This window comes from Lithobates pipiens, unplaced genomic scaffold (assembly GCF_037356315.1).
Source record: "Lithobates pipiens isolate NorthernLeopardFrog02 unplaced genomic scaffold, aLitPip1_a1.2 Scaffold_10, whole genome shotgun sequence".
NCBI classification, from domain to species: Eukaryota; Metazoa; Chordata; class Amphibia; order Anura; family Ranidae; genus Lithobates; species Lithobates pipiens.
This window is the reverse complement of record NW_027507686.1, coordinates 932,730-954,049: the sequence shown is the minus strand read 5'-3', so window position 1 is coordinate 954,049 and position 21,320 is coordinate 932,730. Positions and strand designations below refer to the sequence as shown.

The following is a 21,320-nucleotide window of genomic DNA, read 5'->3' as shown; positions in this document are numbered from 1 at the left end:
CCCTCTCTACCAATCCCTCCACTGACCTCCATTCAGTGTCCTCCACCCCTCTCTACCAATCCCTCCACTGACCTCCATTCAGTGTCCTCCACCCCTCTCCGCCAATCCCTCCACTGGCTTCCATTCAGTGTCCTCCACCCCTCTCTACCAATCCCTCCACTGACCTCCATTCAGTGTCTTCCACCCCTCTCTACCAATCCCTCCACTGACCTCCATTCAGTGTCCTCCACCCCTCTCTACCAATCCCTCCACTGGCCTCCATTCAGTGTCTTCCACCCCTCTCTACCAATCCCTCCACTGACCTCCATTCAGTGTCCTCCACCCCTCTCTACCAATCCCTTCACTGACCTCCATTCAGTATCCTCCACCCCTCTCTACCAATTCCTCCACTGGTCTCCATTCAGTGTCCTCCACCCCTCTCTACCAATCCCTCCACTGACCTCCATTCAGTGTCCTCCACCCCTCTCTACCAATCCCTCCACTGACCTCCATTCAGTGTCCTCCACCCCTCTCTACCAATCCCTCCACTGACCTCCATTCAGTGTCCTCCACCCCTCTCTACCAATCCCTCCACTGGTCTCCATTTAGTGTCTTCCACCCCTCTCTACCAATCCCTCCACTGGTCTCCATTCAGTGTCCTCCACCCCTCCTCTACCAATCCCTCCACTGACCTCCATTCAGTGTCCTCCACCCCTCTCTACCAATCCCTCCACTGACCTCCATTCAGTGTCCTCCACCCCTCTCTACCAATCCCTCCACTGGCCTCCATTCAGTGTCTTCCACCCTTCTCTACCAATCCCTGCACTGACCTCCATTCAGTGTCTTCCACCCCTCTCTGCCAATCCCTCCACTGACCTCCATTCAGTGTCCTCCACCCCTCTCTACCAATCCCTCCACTGACCTCCATTCAGTGTCCTCCACCCCTCTCTACCAATCCCTCCACTGGTCTCCATTCAGTGTCCTCCACCCCTCTCTACCAATCCCTCCACTGGTCTCCATTCAGTGTCCTCCACCCCTCTCTACCAATCCCTCCACTGGTCTCCATTCAGTGTCCTCCACCCCTCTCTACCAATCCCTCCACTGGCTTCCATTCAGTGTCCTCCACCCCTCTCTGCCAATCCCTCCACTGACCTCCATTCAGTGTCCTCCACCCCTCTCTACCAAACCCTCCACTGGTCTCCATTCAGTGTCCTCCACCCCTCTCTACCAATCCCTCCACTGACCTCCATTCAGTGTCCTCCACACCTCTCTACCAATCCCTCCACCGACCTCCATTCAGTGTCCTCCACCCCTCTCTACCAATCCCTCCACTGGTCTCCATTCAGTGTCCTCCACCCCTCTCTACCAATCCCTCCACTGGTCTCCATTCAGTGTCTTCCACCCCCCTCTACCAATCCCTCCACTGACCTCCATTCAGTGTCCTCCACCCCTCTCTACCAATCCCTCCACCGACCTCCATTCAGTGTCCTCCACCCCTCTCTACCAATCCCTCCACTGGTCTCCATTCAGTGTCTTCCACCCCCCTCTACCAATCCCTCCACTGACCTCCATTCAGTGTCCTCCACCCCTCTCTACCAATCCCTCCACTGACCTCCATTCAGTGTCCTCCACCCCTCTCTACCAATCCCTCCACTGACCTCCATTCAGTGTCCTCCACCCCTCTCTACCAATCCCTCCACTGATCTCCATTCAGTGTCCTCCACCCCTCTCTACCAATCCCTCCACTGATCTCCATTCAGTGTCCTCCACCCCTCTCTACCAATCCCTCTTCACTCGTTACCCCTACCCCACCATCTAAAATTCAAAATACAAACCAGAACATAAAAGACCATCCACAACATCGCCCCCCAGCTGCATCCCCAACCTCTTCTGCAGATCTTGCCCAAACCACCCTCTCTGCTCCTCCCAGGACCTCCTGCTCTAGTTCTCTTGTTACCTCCTCCCATGCTCACCTCCAGGACTCCTTCAGAACCTCTCCCATCCTCTGGAACTCCCTACCCCTACTCCCAGCTCCTATCCTGTCCACCATTAGGCATCCCTTGACAACTCATTTATTTAGGATAAAGCTCCTTACCTCGCATTCCCCTGAGAACTGGTGATCCCGCTGACATCAAATCTTTATGTGTTTTATGTTGTCTGTCTTTGGCTCTGTAAAACGTCCAATCTGCACGTCAGCCCAGTTACCTAAATTACGAGACTTATTTTTCTGAGGCTGCACTCCCCAACCCCCACCTCCTGAAATAAGCATGAATGATGAGGCTAAACCTGATTCTCCCTGACGGCCAGCATAAAACAACGATTCCAGACAGAAATTTGTCACCCTGCTCTCTTCCCCCTTCTGCCCCAGTTCAGCTGGTGTGCCGGGGGTGAGAGTTCAGTATAATAAAGTATTACAATACTACACACAGTATAGTCTAGCGGGTTCATGACCAGCTGAAGAACATCTATTAGAAGCGGTAACCCGGATCCTTCACAGCATCAAATCCATTTATTTTATATAAGTAGAAGCAAAAAAATCCAGAAAACAAGTCGGGCTTATTAATGCCGCCTGATGGCCGAAACGCGTAAGCTGCTTGTCTTCTGGATTTTTTTACCTCTGCCTATACTAAATAAATGGATTTGATGATGCGAAGGGCCCGAGATACCGATTGCATCTGTTTCAAATCTTTATTCCTGGCTTGTGGAGCCTGCCGATCGGTTCCCGGAGGACAATCTTCCCCGCCGATCGGTTCCCGGAGGACAATCTTCCCCGCCGATCGGTTCCCGGAGGACAATCTTCCCCGCCGATCGGTTCCCGGAGGACAATCTTCCCCCGCCGATCGGTTCCCGGAGGACAATCTTCCCCCGCCGATCGGTTCCCGGAGGACAATCTTCCCCCGCCGATCGGTTCCCGGAGGACAATCTTCCCCGCCGATCGGTTCCCGGAGGACAATCTTCCCCGCCGATCGGTTCCCGGAGGACAATCTTCCCTGCCGATCGGTTCCCGGAGGACAATCTTTCCTGCCGATCGGTTCCCGGAGGACAATCTTCCCCGCCGATCGGTTCCCGGAGGACAATCTTCCCCGCCGATCGGTTCCCGGAGGACAATCTTCCCCGCCGACCTGGAATATTGGGGTTGTAGCACAATTCAGGTTTTAGAAGTTGAAGCTCATCTCCAATTCTCGGTTCATTCATGAAGGAAGGTCGGGCCGTCTCACTTACTACCGGAGAGGAGGTTATTTTAATTTTACTTTTTTGCTAAAAAAAAAAAAACTTACTATAAAAAAAAAAAAAACTTGTTTCTCTTCATATCACCAAGAAAAAAAGAACAGAATTTCATTTAATATTCATTTATTAGAAAGCAAATCACAAAGCTCTGCAATTCTGTAGTAGTCTCCGTCAAATGTCAGCGATATGTGGCAGAGCGCCCGACACCTTCACCGACACCTTCACCAACCGACACCTTCACCGACACCTTCACCTTCACCGACACCTTCACCTTCACCGACACCTTCACCAACCGACACCTTCACCTTCACCGACACCTTCACCAACCGACACCTTCACCTTCACCGACACCTTCACCGACACCTTCACCGACACCTTCACCTCTCTAGCTCCCTCTGTAGGTGGAATAGGAATGTGGGGTAATCAGGAGAGGCACGTGATATTTCTCTTTTGGGTCTTTAATGTTGAAAACAACCTGGAGGAGGACAAAAAAAAAAAAAAAGAACCGGTCAGAATTTCCATTATCATCCAATAGATATTTAAAGTGGTTGTAAAACAAATAAAAATCATTGGTTGTAATCCCACCATATACTCAGCGTAGTGACCGGCCTCAGGTGACACACAGAGAGAAAACCAAATCCTCCTACATAAGTTGTACCTGTTTATCTGCAGTCTTCTCTTCTCTACATCTATTAAAATTCTGTAATTCTGCTTATCTGAGAGTTGAGAAAAAAGGGGGGCAGAGAGCTGAAGTTACACTCTGCAGAGCTCAGTTAGAGCTGATTGGAGGGAATGGACACGCCCCCTTTCACACAGGAACAGAGTTGAGGCTGTCAATCACAGGCTGTGTGCTGCAGCTCCCTCCCCTGTCACCTTTTATCTCTTGGTGTCAGGAAAACTTGTCAGAAGTGACTCATGCAGATATCAGAGGAAGGAGGCAGCAGACAGAAATGACACTCAGTGCTCTGGACTGAGACGAGTACACACTATAGAGGGATGTGCTTTGTTCAGATTTCATGTCTGAGGCTGTGAACTGCCCCTGGACTATAGTAAAGCACCTGTCACCAATTTATCTCCAGTCCCAAAACTCAGGGTATCTTGTTATGCAAATTATGACCAGAACTTTAGTGATCTCACTCTGGCCCGCCCCAATCTCACACCATCTTATTAGTCAGTAAATGTGATTGGTGGCTCACTGGCCAATAGGGAGGTCCAGGAAGAAACCGACATCGATCAGCCATAACATTATGACCACTGACAGGTGAAGTGAATAACATAGATTATCTGGTTACAATGGCATCTGACAGTGGGTGGGATATATTAGGCAGCAAGTGAACATGTTGTCCCTGAAGTTGATGTGTTGAAAGCACTTTGATGTTTATGGGCCTGTGTAGCTGCAGCCTGGTCAAAGTGTCCACGCTGACCTGTGTCCATGGCCAAAAGTACCTACATTGGGCACGTGAGCACCAGAAATGGAACACGGAGCAATGGAAGGAAGTGGCCTGTCTAATGAATGACATTTTCATTCCCATCATGTGGCTGGCCGGGTGGGTCACTTACCCGGGGAAGAGATGGCACCAGGATGCAGTATGGGAAGAAGCCAAGCTGGTGGAGGCAGGGTGACGCATTTGGTGATGCTGGGAAGCCTTGGCTCCTCCCATTCATGTGGGCGTTACTGGACACGTACCACCTACCTAAACACTGGTGGTGACCAAGTTTACCCCCTTCATGGAAACCGTATTCCCTGGTGGCAGTGGCTTCTTTCAGCAGGAAAATACTCCCTGCCAGATGCAAAACTGGATCAAGAATGGTTTGAGGAACCAAACAATGAGTTTGACTTGGCCTCCAAATTCTCCGGATCTCAGTCCAGTCAAGCATCTGTGGGATGTGCAGGAAAAACAAGTCCGACCCACGGAGGCCTCACCTCCCAACTTACAGGACTGAAAGGATCCGGTACTGACAGCTCGGTGCCAAATACCACAACGTACCTTCGGAGGTCTAGTGGAGTCCATTCCTCGAAGGGTCAGAGCTGTTTTGGTGGAAAAACGGGGGGCCTACTCATTATTAGGCGGGACGCGGGTGGTCATGAAGTTCTGGCTGATCGCTGTATAACATACCCATCCAGAGTCTGCCCATCTGGATACCTCTGTGGGTTTTGGGGCTACAATTGGGGAGAAGGTTTACCACCCAATGGGTACATTTTAGATGAAACCTTTTAGATTGTTACCAATGTGTCGGCCAATGTACAGGCGCCCCCCGGACATAGTCCGGTTCTAGAGCGATGCCCAGTGACATGGCTGCCCCGGAACCAGCAGCTCCCGCTGGGCTGGGAGGGTGGCCGGCCGCTGTCACTGGGATAACGGCCTTCCTGAAGGATATTTGGGTTGTTTAGAAAGATACAATCCCTACTGAGTGCAAAGAAAGGCTCCACAGACCTGGTCATATCTACCACCCCTGGCAACCCCCCCTTTCCTCTGAAAGAACAGAACCGGAGGAATGCCGCCAGGTACCCCACAGGCACGGAAATGCCTCATTTATGAAAGTGGTTCAAGAAAACTTCTGCCAGAACCATCCAATCAGAGCCGGCCTTTCTCCAAGGAAGTCAAGGAAAGCCAGAATTGGGTAAAGTGCTACTGGCAACAAAGACCCTTATCCTACCACTTTACAAGACCCGGGTGTTTCCACATCTGGAGTATTCCGTCCAGTTCTGGTCACCAGTCCTCAGGAAGGATGTGCTGGACCTGGAGAGAGTCCAGAGGTGGGCAACAAAGCTAATAAGGGGGGGTGGGGGAGCTCAGTTATGGGGGATGGAGGAGCTCAGTTATGGGGGATGGAGGAGATCAGTTATGGGGGGTGGAGGAGATCAATTATGGGGGATGGAGGAGATCAGTTATGGGGGATGGAGGAGATCAGTTATGGGGGATGGAGGAGATCAGTTATGGGGGATGGAGGAGCTCAGTTATGGGGATGGAGGAGATCAGTTATGGGGGGATGGAGGAGATCAGTTATGGGGGACGGAGGAGTTCAGTTATGGGGGACGGAGGAGATCAGTTATGGGGGGATGGAGGAGATCAGTTATGGGGGACGGAGGAGATCAGTTATGGGGGATGGAGGAGATCAGTTATGGGGGATGGAGGAGATCAGTTATGGGGGGATGGAGGAGATCAGTTATGGGGGACGGAGGAGATCAGTTATGGGGAATGGAGGAGATCAGTTATGGGGGGATGGAGGAGATCAGTTATGGGGGACAGAGGGGCTCAGTTATGGGGGAGAAGGAGCTCAGGTATGGGGAGATGGAGGAGCTCAGGTATGGGGGATGGAGGAGCTCAGTTATGGGGGATGGAGGAGCTCAGTTATGGGGGATGGAGGAGCTCAGTTATGGGGGATGGAGGAGTTCAGTTATGGGGGACGGAGGGGCTCAGTTATGGGGGATGGAGGAGTTCAGTTATGGGGGAGAAGGAGCTCAGTTATGGGGGACGGAGGGGCTCAGTTATGGGGGAGAAGGAGATCAGTTATGGGGGATGGAGGAGATCAGTTATGGGGATGGAGGAGCTCAGTTATGGGGGGTGGAGGAGCTCAGTTATGGGGGATGGAGGAGCTCAGTTATGGGGGATGGAGGAGTTCAGTTATGGGGGGATGGAGGAGATCAGTTATGGGGGGATGGAGGAGCTCAGTTATGGGGGATGGAGGAGATCAGTTATGGGGGATGGAGGAGCTCAGTTATGGGGGAGAAGGAGCTCAGTTATGGGGGGTGGAGGAGTTCAGTTATGGGGGACGGAGGGGCTCAGTTATGGGGGATGGAGGAGTTCAGTTATGGGGGAGAAGGAGCTCAGTTATGGGGGACGGAGGGGCTCAGTTATGGGGGAGAAGGAGATCAGTTATGGGGGATGGAGGAGATCAGTTATGGGGATGGAGGAGCTCAGTTATGGGGGGTGGAGGAGCTCAGTTATGGGGGATGGAGGAGCTCAGTTATGGGGGATGGAGGAGCTCAGTTATGGGGGATGGAGGAGCTCAGTTATGGGGGGATGGAGGAGATCAGTTATGGGGGGATGGAGGAGCTCAGTTATGGGGGATGGAGGAGATCAGTTATGGGGGATGGAGGAGCTCAGTTATGGGGGAGAAGGAGCTCAGTTATGGGGGATGGAGGAGCTCAGTTATGGGGGGATGGAGGAGCTCAGTTATGGGGGATGGAGGAGCTCAGTTATGGGGGATGGAGGAGTTCAGTTATGGGGGGATGGAGGAGCTCAGTTATGGGGGGATGGGGGATGGAGGCTGGAGGACCTTAGTTATGTATCAGTCTCAGGAAGTGTGAAAAGACACGGGGCCACTCAAATAAGTTGGAGGAGAAGCAGTTTAAAGTTAAACTGCACAGAGGGTTCTTTACTGTCAGAGCGGTAAGGTTGTGAAACTCCCTTCCACACTCGGTGTCAGCATGAAGTATAGATAGTTTAAAAAAAAAAAACTCCTGGACGTGCCTCTTAGTGAGCACAGTATACAGGGATATGGGGAATGGTTTTTGATATGGAACACACCCACACAGGTTGAACTGGATGGCCTGGTGTCTTTATTCAACCTTATCAACTATGTATCTAAGACAGTTCTCAGTGAAGAGACTTTTCTAAGTGACATCAGATACCTCTGCATGGGGGTGAAAGGCCTCAAGTTTTAACTGCTTCCAATATTCTCCGGTGTCGAAGCGAAGCTGGAAGGTCCCGGCTGTAAGAGGTTCTCCACGCAGAAGTCCTGGACAGCGACCGTCCTGGTCAGTGACACTGAGCAACACATGTAAGGTCAAATCAGTGAAAGCCGAATTCTGATTCATTTTATTGAATATACCAGGGCCCAGCACGCTCACCTACCACTCACCTACCGCTCAACACGCTCACCTACCGCTCAGCACGCTCACCTACCGCTCAGCACGCTCACCTACCGCTCAGCACGCCCGCCTTCCGCTCAGCACGCTCACCTACCACTCAGCACGCTCGCCTACCACTCAGCACACTCACCTACCACTCACCTACCGCTCAGCACGCTCACCTACCACTCACCTACCGCTCAACACGCTCACCTACCGCTCAGCACGCTCACCTACCGCTCAGCACGCCCGCCTTCCGCTCAGCACGCTCACCTACCACTCAGCACGCTCACCTACCACTCACCTACCGCTCAGCACGCTCACCTACCGCTCAGCACACTCACCTACCACTCACCTACCGCTCAGCACGCTCACCTACCACTCAGCACGCTCACCTACCACTCAGCACGCTCACCTACCGCTCAGCACGCTCACCTACCACTCAGCACGCTCACCTACCGCTCAGCACGCTCACCTACCACTCAGCACGCCCGCCTTCCGCTCAGCACGCTCACCTACCGCTCAGCACGCTCGCCTACCGCTCAGCACGCTCGCCTACCGCTCAGCACGCTCGCCTACCGCTCAGCACGCCCGCCTTCCGCTCAGCACGCTCACCTACCGCTCAGCACGCTCACCTACCGCTCAGCACGCTCACCTACCGCTCAGCACGCTCACCTACCGCTCAGCACGCTCACCTACCGCTCAGCACGCCCGCCTTCCGCTCAGCACGCTCACCTACTGCTCAGCACGCCCGTCTTCCGCTGAGCACACTCACCTTCCATTTATCACATTCACCTTCCGTCCAGCAAATTCACCTTCTATCCAGTGCGCTCACCTTCCTCCCAGCACGCTCACCTTCTGCTCGCCTTCCACTCAGCACGCCCGCCTTCCGCTCAGCGCTCTCACCTTCCGGTCAGCGCACTCACCCTCCGCTCAGTGCACTCACCCTCCGCGCAGCGCACTCATCCTCCGTTTAGCACGCTCACCTTCCTCCCAGCACGCCCACCTTCTGCTCACCCTCCGTTTAGCATGCTTGCCTTCCACCCAGCGCTCTCACCTTCCACCCAGCGCTCTCACCTTTTGTTTATCACATTCACCTTCTGCTCACCCTCCGTTTAGCATGCTCACCTTCCACTCAGCACGCCCGCCTTCCGCTCAGCGCACTCCCCTTCCGCTCAGCGCACTCCCCTTCCGCTCAGCGCACTCACCTTCCGCTCAGCGCACTCACCTTCCGCTCAGCGCACTCACCTTCCGCTCACCCTCCGTTTAGTACACTCACCTTCTGCCCAGCACGCTCTCCTTCTGCCCAGCACGCTCTCCTTCTGCCCAGCACGCTCTCCTTCTGCCCAGCACGCTCACCTTCTGCCCAGCACGCTCACCTTCTGCTCACCCTCCATTTAGCATGCTCACCTTCCACTCAGCACGCCCGCCTTCCGCTCAGCGCGCCCGCCTTCCGCTCAGCGCACTCACCTTCCGCTCACCCTCCGTTTAGTACACTCACCTTCTGCCCAGCACGCTCTCCTTCTGCCCAGCACGCTCTCCTTCTGCCCAGCACGCTCTCCTTCTGCCCAGCACGCTCTCCTTCTGCCCAGCACGCTCACCTTCTGCCCAGCACGCTCACCTTCTGCTCACCCTCCATTTAGCATGCTCACCTTCCACTCAGCACGCCCGCCTTCCGCTCAGCGCGCCCGCCTTCCGCTCAGCGCACTCCCCTTCCGCTCAGCGCACTCACCTTCCGCTCAGCGCACTCACCTTCCGCTCAGCGCACTCACCTTCCGCTCACCCTCCGTTTAGTACACTCACCTTCTGCCCAGCACGCTCACCTTCTGCCCAGCACGCTCTCCTTCTGCCCAGCACGCTCTCCTTCTGCCCAGCACGCTCTCCTTCTGCCCAGCACGCTCACCTTCTGCCCAGCACGCTCACCTTCTGCTCACCCTCCATTTAGCATGCTCACCTTCCACTCAGCACGCCCGCCTTCCGCTCAGCGCGCCCGCCTTCCGCTCAGCGCACTCACCTTCCGCTCACCCTCCGTTTAGTACACTCACCTTCTGCCCAGCACGCTCACCTTCTGCCCAGCACGCTCTCCTTCTGCCCAGCACGCTCTCCTTCTGCCCAGCACGCTCTCCTTCTGCCCAGCACGCTCTCCTTCTGCCCAGCACGCTCACCTTCTGCCCAGCACGCTCACCTTCTGCTCACCCTCCATTTAGCATGCTCACCTTCCACTCAGCACGCCCGCCTTCCGCTCAGCGCGCCCGCCTTCCGCTCAGCGCACTCACCTTCCGCTCAGCGCACTCACCTTCCGCTCACCCTCCGTTTAGTACACTCACCTTCTGCCCAGCACGCTCACCTTCTGCCCAGCACGCTCTCCTTCTGCCCAGCACGCTCTCCTTCTGCCCAGCACGCTCTCCTTCTGCCCAGCACGCTCACCTTCTGCCCAGCACGCTCACCTTCTGCTCACCCTCCATTTAGCATGCTCACCTTCCACTCAGCACGCCCGCCTTCCGCTCAGCGCGCCCGCCTTCCGCTCAGCGCACTCACCTTCCGCTCACCCTCCGTTTAGTACACTCACCTTCTGCCCAGCACGCTCACCTTCTGCCCAGCACGCTCTCCTTCTGCCCAGCACGCTCTCCTTCTGCCCAGCACGCTCTCCTTCTGCCCAGCACGCTCTCCTTCTGCCCAGCACGCTCACCTTCTGCCCAGCACGCTCACCTTCTGCTCACCCTCCATTTAGCATGCTCACCTTCCACTCAGCACGCCCGCCTTCCGCTCAGCGCGCCCGCCTTCCGCTCAGCGCACTCACCTTCCGCTCACCCTCCGTTTAGTACACTCACCTTCTGCCCAGCACGCTCACCTTCTGCCCAGCACGCTCACCTTCTGCTCACCCTCCGTTTAGCACACCCGCCTTCCACTCAGCACACTCACCTTTTGTTTATCACATTCACCTTCTGGCCAGCACGCTCACCTTCTGCTCACCCTCCGTTTAGCACGCTCACCTTCTCTTCCCAGCACGCTCACATTCCACCTAGCATGCTCACCTTCTGCTCAGCCCCTCGCTCAGCCCCTCGCTCAGCCCCTCGCTCAGCCCCTCGCTCAGCACGCTCACCTCCTGCTGACTAGTTCCCATTTTGCTTCTCTGCCATTGAACTTGGACAAGGTAATTGTCAGGCCTTTAGCCGGGGTCCCTTGTGCGATGTTCAGGACATGTGCGGTCAGCAAACTCGGAACGCTCCCCGCTATTTCCTGTAGGTGAGAAGATCACATGATTTGTAAAAGGAGCATCACAATCATATTCAGTAGTCTTTATAGAAGTCTAAACCGGCCTTTCTCCACCGCTTTCACTTTGAGGAACCAAATAACTTTCTGGGCTCAGGAAACTCAGCTAATAATTACCATATCTATCAAGAAAGTTCACCACCATTGTTCTAAAGCCCTCTGTGACTCTGCACCTAGGAGGCCATCAGCCCGCGTGTACTGGTGTCCTATATGTCCCATACTGAGCAGTTCTATACGTCCCCATACTAAGCTGCCCTATACATTCCCGTGCTGAGCTGTCCTATACGTCCCCGTACTGAGCAGTCCTATACGTCCCCATACTGAGCAGTCCTATACGTCCCCGTACTGAGCAGTCCTATACGTCCCCATACTGAGCAGTCCTATACGTCCCCATACTGAGCAGTCCTATACGTCCCCATACTGAGCAGTCCTATACGTCCCCGTACTAAGCAGTCCTATACGTCCCTGTACTAAGCAGTCCTATACATCCCCATGCTGAGCTGTCCTATACTTCCCTGTACTGAGCAGTCCTATACGTCCCCATACTGAGCAGTCCTATACGTCCCCATGCTGAGCAGTCCTATACCTCCCCGTGCTGAGCTGTCCTATACGCCCCCGTACTGAGCTGTCCTATACGCCCCCGTACTGAGCTGTCCTATACGCCCCCGTACTGAGCTGTCCTATACGCCCCCGTACTGAGCTGTCCTATACGCCCCCGTACTGAGCTGTCCTATACGTCCTGTACTGAGCTGTCCTATACATCCCCATGCAGAGCGGTCCTATACATCCCCGTACTGATCGGTCCCATACATCCCCGTACTGATCGGTCCTATACATCCCCATACTGATTGGTCCCATACATCCCCGTACTGAGTGGTCCTATATGTCCCCGTACTGAGCGGTCCCATACATCCCCGTACTGAGCGGTCCCATACATCCCCGTACTAAGCGGTCCCATACATCCCCGTCCTGAGCGGTCCCATACATCCCCGTCCTGAGCGGTCCCATATATCCCCGTACTGAGCGGTCCCATACATCCCCGTACTGAGCGGTCCCATACATCCCCGTACTGAGCGGTCCCATACATCCCCGTACTGAGCGGTCCTATATGTCCCCGTACTGAGCGGTCCTATACATCACCGTACTGAGCGGTCCCATACATCCCCGTACTGAGCGGTCCCATACATCCCCGTACTGAGCGGTCCCATACATCCCCGTACTGAGCTGTCCTATACATCCCCATACTGAGCAGTCCTATACATCCCCGTTCCAAGCAGTCCTATACATCCCTGTACTAAGCAGTCCTATACGTCCCCGTACTGAGCGGTCCTATACATCCCTGTACTAAGCAGTCCTATACGTCCCCATACTGAGCGGTCCTATACATCCCCGTACTGAGCCGTCCCATACATCCCTGTTCCGGGCAGTCCTATACATCCCCGTACTAAGCAGTCCTATACGTCCCCGTACTGAGCCGTCCTATACGTCCCCATACTGAGCAGTCCTATACATCCCCGTTCCGGGCAGTCCTATACATCCCCGTTCCGGGCAGTCCTATACATCCCCGTACTAAACTGTCCTATACATCATGGTTTCCTTGGCCTTCAGTACTCTCTCTTTAGTCCTATACCATAACTCTCAACTGTCTCTGATTTGGAGGGATTGTCCCTGATTTTTTTGATACAAAGTTCACGGAAGAGGTATAACACCAGCAGCTGCCGGTTATAATCAGTTACCTGTCCACCCTGCAGGTGCCGCTCAATACGCTGCAGCCGGGATCCGCTCATCGTAGCAGCTCTCCGGGGCAGAGCGTGGACTTTAGTACTCTATGGGTCATGTGACAGAGGGGTCCTGCTTAACTTTCACACAGTGACTCCTGACCAATCAGTGATCCATTTTGTAGTGTGCGCTACGTCAGCATCGCCAACTGCCCTCCGCATATAAGATATGGGCAATTACACCGTGCCAAGCTGGACAAATACAAGTTGTCAATAAAGCAAATTGCTGGAGTTCTGCTGTAAGTCCGACACCCGCTAAAACGTTTCCTTTAAATTCTGGATAGAATTGGGAAGGGTCAGTCTGCTTTTATATTAGTGTCCCGGCCTCCATTTGGGAAATTTCTCCCCACTGCCTGTCTCTAAATAATGACAGAACAGGAAGTGATTATTATTATTATTATTATTATTATTTAGGATTTATATATTATTATTATTATTCAGGATTTATATGGCGCCCATAGTTTGCGCAGCGCTTTACAACATAAAAGCAGAGGTACAGTTACAATAAAATTCAATACAGGATGTATCAGAGAGCCCTGATCCTCAAAGCTTACAATCTAAAAGGAATGCCATGGAAAACCTCATCAACAGAAACTCAGACAGCAAAAAACAAAAACCAATCCTGCAGCCAATATCATTCACCGGGTAATACGTACCGGAGAGTCGGCTTTGCCCACGACGATTACAACTGATCTGGTGATTGCCAATCCGTGGCCCTCCTTGTCTGCCGCTTTGATCACCAAAGTAAATTTTGGGTTGCGCTGAAAAGAGAACAAAGTCACACAGAGAAGAATCAAAAGTAAAACATTTCTACATAAGATGTAAAAGACAAATAGACCTAAAAAATAAGAGCCGCTTAAAGTGTTTGTGAAAGAGGGAAGGGGGCCCTCAGTGGATCGAAAGATTCTGGTGTGGGGGTCTCATCCCTGATACATTTTGAACAAAAAAAATCCCCCTATATAAATGGGATTATAAGTGACCACCAACACCCCACACACAAACCAATGGCAGGCACTTGTATGGAATGGTCCCAATACATCTATCTTTGATTTAATATCTCAGAATTATCAACTTACCACCCAACTTTTTGCTCTTCACCCCTGAGGAAAGTTTTCAGCAACTAGAAACGCGTTGGGTCTGGGGTCATCAGCTCAGAGTACGATTAATATTTATTGGTTGTTTTTTTTTTTTTTATGTAATTTTGTGTTTATAACATTTTGCTACACCTTTGGGACACTGTTTGCTTAGTGGCCCCTCTGGTTTTAATGTATTTATGTGTATCTTTTGTTCTGTATTTGTTAATAAAATATTCATGTTTTTGATTTGTGTGTGGGGTGTTGGTGGTCACTTATAATCCCATTTATATAGGGGGGTTTTTTCTTCTTAAAGTGTTTGTTACCCCAACATTCCATATTCCTGATATGTGCGCCGTGCCACGTATGACGCCTCCTGTCCCAGATGTTGTTGTTTTATCTTTGTATTAATTCCATTCCTTGTGCTGATTGTTTACCTGATAACGATGGCTCACATGTTATTTCTGCAGTTTGTGGTGTTATGGCTGACTGTTTTCCCTGTGTCCATGTATTCATTCCCCTAGCTTGTCCCTATTCCCCTATGTCCATGTATTCATTCACCCAACTTGTCCTTATTCCCCTATGTCCATGTATTCATTCACCTAGCTTGTCCTTATTCCCTTATGTCCATGTATTCATTCACCTAGCTTGTCCCTATTCCCTTATGTCCATGTATTCATTCACCTAGCTTGCCCCTATTCCCCTATGTCCATGTATTCATTCACCTAGCTTGTCCCTATTCCCCTATGTCCATGTATTCATTCACCTAGCTTGTCCCTATTCCCCTATGTCCATGTATTCATTCACCTAGCTTGTCCCTATTCCCCTATGTCCATGTATTCATTCACCTAGCTTGTCCCTATTCCCCTATGTCCATGTATTCATTCACCCAACTTGTCCTTATTCCCCTATGTCCATGTATTCATTCACCTAGCTTGTCCCTATTCCCCTATGTCCATGTATTCATTCACCCAACTTGTCCTTATTCCCCTATGTCCATGTATTCATTCACCTAGCTTGTCCTTATTCCCTTATGTCCATGTATTCATTCACCTAGCTTGTCCCTATTCCCTTATGTCCATGTATTCATTCACCTAGCTTGCCCCTATTCCCCTATGTCCATGTATTCATTCACCTAGCTTGTCCCTATTCCCCTATGTCCATGTATTCATTCACCTAGCTTGTCCCTATTCCCCTATGTCCATGTATTCATTCACCCAGCTTGTCCCTATTCCCCTATGTCCATGTATTCATTCACCCAACTTGTCCTCATTCCCCCATGTATGTTTATTCATTCCCCTAGCTTGTAGCTTGTCCTTATTCACTAAAAGGACAGACACAGCATCCAATCTATTCCTTGCCATCTCCTCTGATGTATCACAAATGTGGGAGTGATAAAGAGATGAAAACAAATCTCTGCCAGCTTGGGGAGATCTTCCAATCGCTCAGCCCATCTGTGTCTGCGTCAGATCTAATTACTATGGAGCTCTCACCTGCACCAGCACTAGACTAAGAGACCCGGGGATTGTGGGATATGTAGTATCTTTACAGGAAGTGTCAGTTCTTAGATTCCTATCAGCATTCACAGAGTACAGTGCGGCTCCTTGTGCTGTTTCTCCCTCTCCTAGTCTGAGCTCTGCTGTGCTGGGACTGCAAGAAGCTGATGCCAAGTCATATTCAGGCGCATGCACGGCTCGCATTTAACAAAATACATTGAGTGGACGGTCGTGTATACTGCTGGGAGTTCAGCTTCAATTCTTCATATTCAGCAATATTGATACATCACAGCTTTATTCAAACTATAACAGTAACAAACCTGGTGGGCCAATCCCTCCGCATTAACAGTGATGACCCCGGTGTCAGCGGCAATGGCAAACGCACTGGCGGGATCTTTGGGTGTTTGTTGGAGGATGGAATAGCGAATTATCCCGTTATTACTCTCTTTGGTGTCATCCACATCACTGGCTGAGATCGTCACCACAGATGTCCCTGGAAGGACAAAATAGATCCCCATTTTTATTCTCAGTTTAGGCCGATATCTATCCTTCTACATATTGCGATTTTTTTTTCTCTTTTTTTTTTACCGAAAATAAGTGTTTATTGATTCATTTGCGCAAAAGTTATATTGTCTACAAAATAGCGGATAGATTTATGTCATTTTTTTATTTTTATTAGTAATGGTGGCGATCTGTGACTGCGACATTATGGCCGACACATCGGACAATTTTGACCCATTTTTGGGACCACTGACAATTATAGAGCGATCAGTGCTATAAAAATGCACTAATTACTGTAAAAATGTCACTGGCTGCAAAGGGGTTAACACTAGAGGGCGATCAAGGGGTTAAATGTGTTCCCTGGGAGGTGATTCTAACTGAAGGGGGAGGGGCCTGACTAGAGGAAGTGATGGATCGTGGTTCCTAGATAATAGAATCACGCGATTGGTCACTCCTCTCAGAACAGAACGGGGAAGAGTTTACACACACACTCGTCCCTCTTCTGTGTCTCCTGCTCACGATCGCTCATGGTCGGCGGTCATTGCGACCATCGGCACCCCCCGTGCACCGCTGTGCCGATACACACCTGCTATCTCAAAGCCGACGTATAGCTACGATGCTTCGCAGGATCGTGCCGACCTGATGGCGTAAAATGACAGCGGCTGGTCAGCAAGCGGTTAGGAATGGACAGCGCCGCGCGCCGCGGTTCAGATGTCGCTTCGCAGTGATTGGAGTTTTGGCGAGCGTTACATCAAAGCATAATACATATGAATGGGCCCTTAGAGAATTGACATTTCCACTCATAAAATCACAGACTTGTGTTGCTTTGGCTATTTCAGTGATTTTTTTTATAGCATAAATATAAGAAATAACATTTTTAAGACCATCGATTGTTTTTAGAAGCCAGGCTTCCTCTAGTTATACCCTGTTTCCCCGAAAATAAGACCTAGCATGATTGTCAGTGATAGCTGCAATATAAGCCCTACCCCCAAATAAGCCTTAAAGTCCTTGTAGGTCTTATTTTCAGGGTAGGGCTTATTTGGGGGGGTAGGGCTTATTTTTGTGGAAACAGGGTGGGGCTTATTTGGGGGGTAGGGCTTATATTGCAGCCATCACCGACAATCACGCTAGGTCTTATTTTTGGGGAAACAGGGCAAGCTAATTAACTAGGAGAAAGGATAATAGGATGGCCGCACTCCCAAAGTAGATGCAATGAAAAAATGTTTATTGAGGAGTAAAAACAAGATGCAAATGGAGAAATGACAGGAAAAAAAGGTGACGCGTTTCACATGACTAGTGCGCTTCGTCAAAACCATTTAGAACACAATCACCAACGTGATAATATACAAAGAAATCACATGATCACATAACGTTGTAAGTTAAAAACAGATGTAGCGTCTTCGGTGATTGGATCCAAATCTTCTGTTCTTTTCTTCCAAATAGAAAATTCACAAACAAATGACATTAGCAATACTGTGTGAATTTTCTATTTGGAAGCAAAGAACAGAAGGTCTGGATCCAAATCACCGAAGCCGCTACATCTGTTTTTAATTTACAACGTTATGTGATCATGTGATTTTTTTTGTATATTAACACATTGGTGATTGTGTTCTAAATGGTTTTGACGAAGCGCGCTAGTCGTGTGAAACGCGTCACATTTCCCCCTCTTGTTTTTACTCCTCAATAAACATTTTTTCATTGCATCTGCTTTGGGAGTGCGGCCATCCTATTTTTGGTTTCTTCGTTTGCCTGAAGCAGTGACAGGGCCCCCCATCTGGTGGCCGTTCATTTGCAGCCCAGCAGTCTCCACCTGGACCAGTTTTTTTTTTGTTTGTTTCATTCCTGCTAATTAACTAGTTGGACTGGTTCATGAAGCTCAGGCAACAGGAAGTGATGTTGGCAGGAAAGAGGGGGGGCGGGAAAACAGCATGACAACAAGAAAGGTCTGCGCCAGAGAGAACTTCACCGGACGAAGGAGGAATCTCACCTGAGAATGGCGCCCAATATCTTCTAATCACTTGTAGAGCAGAGCCTGGGCTCCTCATCGTCTACAGAGATCATGAAGCTTCTATAACCTGAGTGACTTCCAGCAGATTCCGACTCTACAGACCATCGGTCACCCTCACCCGCTAGGAGGGTAGGTAGCGTGTGCACGTGTTGTATGTTTATCTGCCCGTTTTGTATTCCTATGATTGTAATACTTTGTATGTACAGCATTTTGTTCAGTAAAACTCACTAATATGCTACAGAGGCTTTTTCCTCTTCCTTGCTTTTACCGCAAAGAAGCTAACAAAACCTATCCCTCTATAGTGTGCGCTTGTCTCAGTCCAGAGCACTCATTGTCATTTCTGTCTGCTGCCTCCTTCCTCTGATATTTGCATGAGTCACTTCTGACAAGTTTTCCTGACACCAAGAGAAAAATGGTGACAGGGGAGGGAGCTCCAGCACACAGCCTGTGACTGACAGCCTCAGCTCTGCTCCTGCGTGAAGGGTGGTGTGTCCCTTCCCTCCAATCAGCTCTCTTCAGCTCCCCGCCTTTCTGAAAGCTCAAACAAGCTGTGTAATTTCTGCACTTTGAATGGACGTAGAGAAGAGAAGGCAGCAGATAAACATGTCTGTGTGACTTACCTGCGGCCGGTCCCTGCACTGGGTATATGGAGGGTGCATATACATATTGGGGTGCTCTGGACCCCATAGAGAACATCAACTGGTCAGATAAGAAGACTTACCCTTTGGGGATCCCTCTGTCACGAAGCCATCAGATACGGTCTGTGTGAAGAACGGCTGATTGTCATTCTGATCGATCACTTTAACGATGAATTTGATTGGCTCCTCCACCTTGGCTCCAGTCTCTGACAAAGCTCGCACCTCCAGCTAAAAGTCAATGATGATTCGCAGAATTACTTTTATATCTTCCGTCATTGGTCGCTGCTTTCGAGTCGCACTGGAAGATCTGCCAGAGATTTCCACCCCCCCAGCCCCCCCCCCCCACCCCGCTGCATCAGGAGACTCCGGGGGGCAATTCTGTGAAGCTGCTGCACCACTTTTGGGGCATTAATCCCGCTGGTCAATGTATTGCGCCAAATTCATGAAGCATCTGCAAGACTTTTGGTTCTGACGGCGACTCCGGCGCCAAAGTCAGGGAGTTCCACAATACATAGAGGGGGATTTACTAACACCGGAGAGGGCAGAATCTGCATGGCAGCCAATCAGATTCCAGGTTTTATTGTCAAAGCTTCACTGAAGAAGCTGAAGTCAGAAGCTGATTGGCTGCCATGCAGAGCTGCACCGGATTCTGCCCTCTCCAGTGTTAGTAAATCTCCCCCAATGCAATGAATGCACCAAATTCAAAGTATCAACAGCTCATGTCTTAGGAAAGTGGAGCTAATTAAGACCGACTCTCTCCTGGGGTACCGAGGGGGAAAACTCTAAAAGTGGCGCAGTGTGCGTCAAATTCAATAGAAGTTCTAGACTGACACATGGACAGTGCACCGCCTTTAGAACATGGAGACACTTTCACAAAATCTCTCGGCACCGGTCTATGAATTCCCCCTGCTGGGGAAACGAGATCCTCCGAGTCCAATATACTCACCTTACCCATCCTCCATCACAGCTCCCTTCTGCAGCCACTGAGAATATGTTCTCAGGGCCTGGAGCACCTGTCTAGGGGCACTGTGGTTCAGAGAATGGAAGACTGTAGTTCCAATGTCCACCAGCGGGTGTCTCCTACTAAGCTGTGTCCACCTGATGCTGGCTGCTGGGAAGGGTATTGAGTTCCTCCTCTACTATATTCTGGCACTTCAATGTATTGCCTGCTGGTCAGATACGGCTTCCTATTTCTCCTCATCTTGCTCTAGCCCAGAATCCTGAACCCCGCTGCCTTGTATCGTCCCCTTGTTCCTGATCTCAGTCCTGGTTTACACCTTCAATATCACCCAGTTTATGCATATTTCTTGTTTTAAATACCGGACCAAATCCCTGGTGCACCCCGTGGCCCGCACGTGTCTCACGAGGAGGGCGGCTTGTCAGTGTAAAGCTCCAGGAAGGTGGGCCAATTGATGAGAGAGGTTTGGGACTTTGTATTAAGCATGGGGGAGGGGGGGGGGGGGGTGTCTGACCAGTTTGTTATATAACTGTAATTACTACATTTCAATACGATTCACATAATGAGTATAATAGAATAGAGGGCTAGAGTTCAGAGACAGAGAAAAATGCCATCAGAAAAGGCAGCCATCTCTAGCTAGCTACATTGTCAGACATCTGTGAAGGGAGGAGGGGCGCTTAGACAGCACATAGGAAGATGGGACAATGTACTACCCATCCCGTGTCCCCTGGGGGCCAGAACACACTAATATAAAGGAAGGGAGACTTCTTTAGGCCTCCCAAATCACATGGAAAATGTATACTGGCCACAATGCTTCACTAAGGATGAAGGGAGGCTGGACTCCACCCACCTTCACCCGGGCCTCCATCCACCTTCACACGGGCCTCCATCCACCTTCACCCGGGCCTCCATCCACCTTCACCCGGGCCTCCATCCACCTTCACCTGGGCCTCCATCCACCTTCACATGGGCCTCCATCCACCTTCACCCGGGCCTCCATCCACCTTCACCCGGGCCTCCATCCACCTTCACCCGGGCCTCCATCCACCTTCACATGGGCCTCCATCCAGCCTCCATCCAACTTCACCCGGGCCTCCATCCACCTTCACCCGGGCCTCCATCCACCTTCACATGGGCCTCCATCCAGCCTCCATCCACCTTCACCCGGGCCTCCATCCACCTTCACCCGGGCCTCCATCCACCTTCACCCAGCCTCCATCCATCTTCACCCAACCTCCATCCACCTTCACCCAACCTCCATCCACCTTCACCCAACCTCCATCCAACCTCCATCCACCTTCACTCAACCTTCACCCGGGCCTCCATCCACCTTCACCCAACCTCCATCCACCTTCACTCAACCTTCACCCGGGCCTCCATCCACCTTCACCCAGCCTCCATCCACCTTCACCCAGCCTCCATCCACCTTCACCCAGCCTCCATCCACCTTCACCCAACCTCCATCCACCTTCACCCAACCTCCATCCACCTTCACCCAACCTCCATCCAACCTCCATCCACCTTCACTCAACC

General features: G+C 51.3%; 1 protein-coding gene across 10 annotated transcripts in view; it reads right to left on the bottom strand.

The window, feature by feature from the left end:
* Positions 1–3,313: 3,313 nt before the first annotated feature.
* LOC143926649 (cadherin-1-like) overlaps positions 3,314–21,320 on the bottom strand; it is a 39,688-nt gene continuing 21,681 nt past the window's right edge. Inside the window, exons 4-11 of one of the 10 annotated variants that reach the window (XR_013262115.1) lie at positions 18,913–19,057; positions 16,003–16,175; positions 13,770–13,874; positions 11,166–11,302; positions 7,844–7,979; positions 3,589–3,682; positions 3,491–3,546; positions 3,314–3,442 (exon numbers count right to left, since the gene is read on the bottom strand). Coding sequence is in view for 6 of the 10 variants with exons in the window: in XM_077450642.1 (XP_077306768.1) it covers positions 3,593–3,682; positions 7,844–7,979; positions 11,166–11,302; positions 13,770–13,874; positions 16,003–16,175; positions 18,913–19,057 (786 nt within the window). In the remaining 4 variants the exon portion in view is untranslated. Of the gene's footprint in view, positions 3,683–7,843; positions 7,980–11,165; positions 11,303–13,769; positions 13,875–16,002; positions 16,176–18,912; positions 19,058–21,320 lie in introns of all 10 variants that reach the window. The other 9 variants (XR_013262114.1, XM_077450642.1, XR_013262113.1 and 6 more) reach the window with 9 other exon arrangements.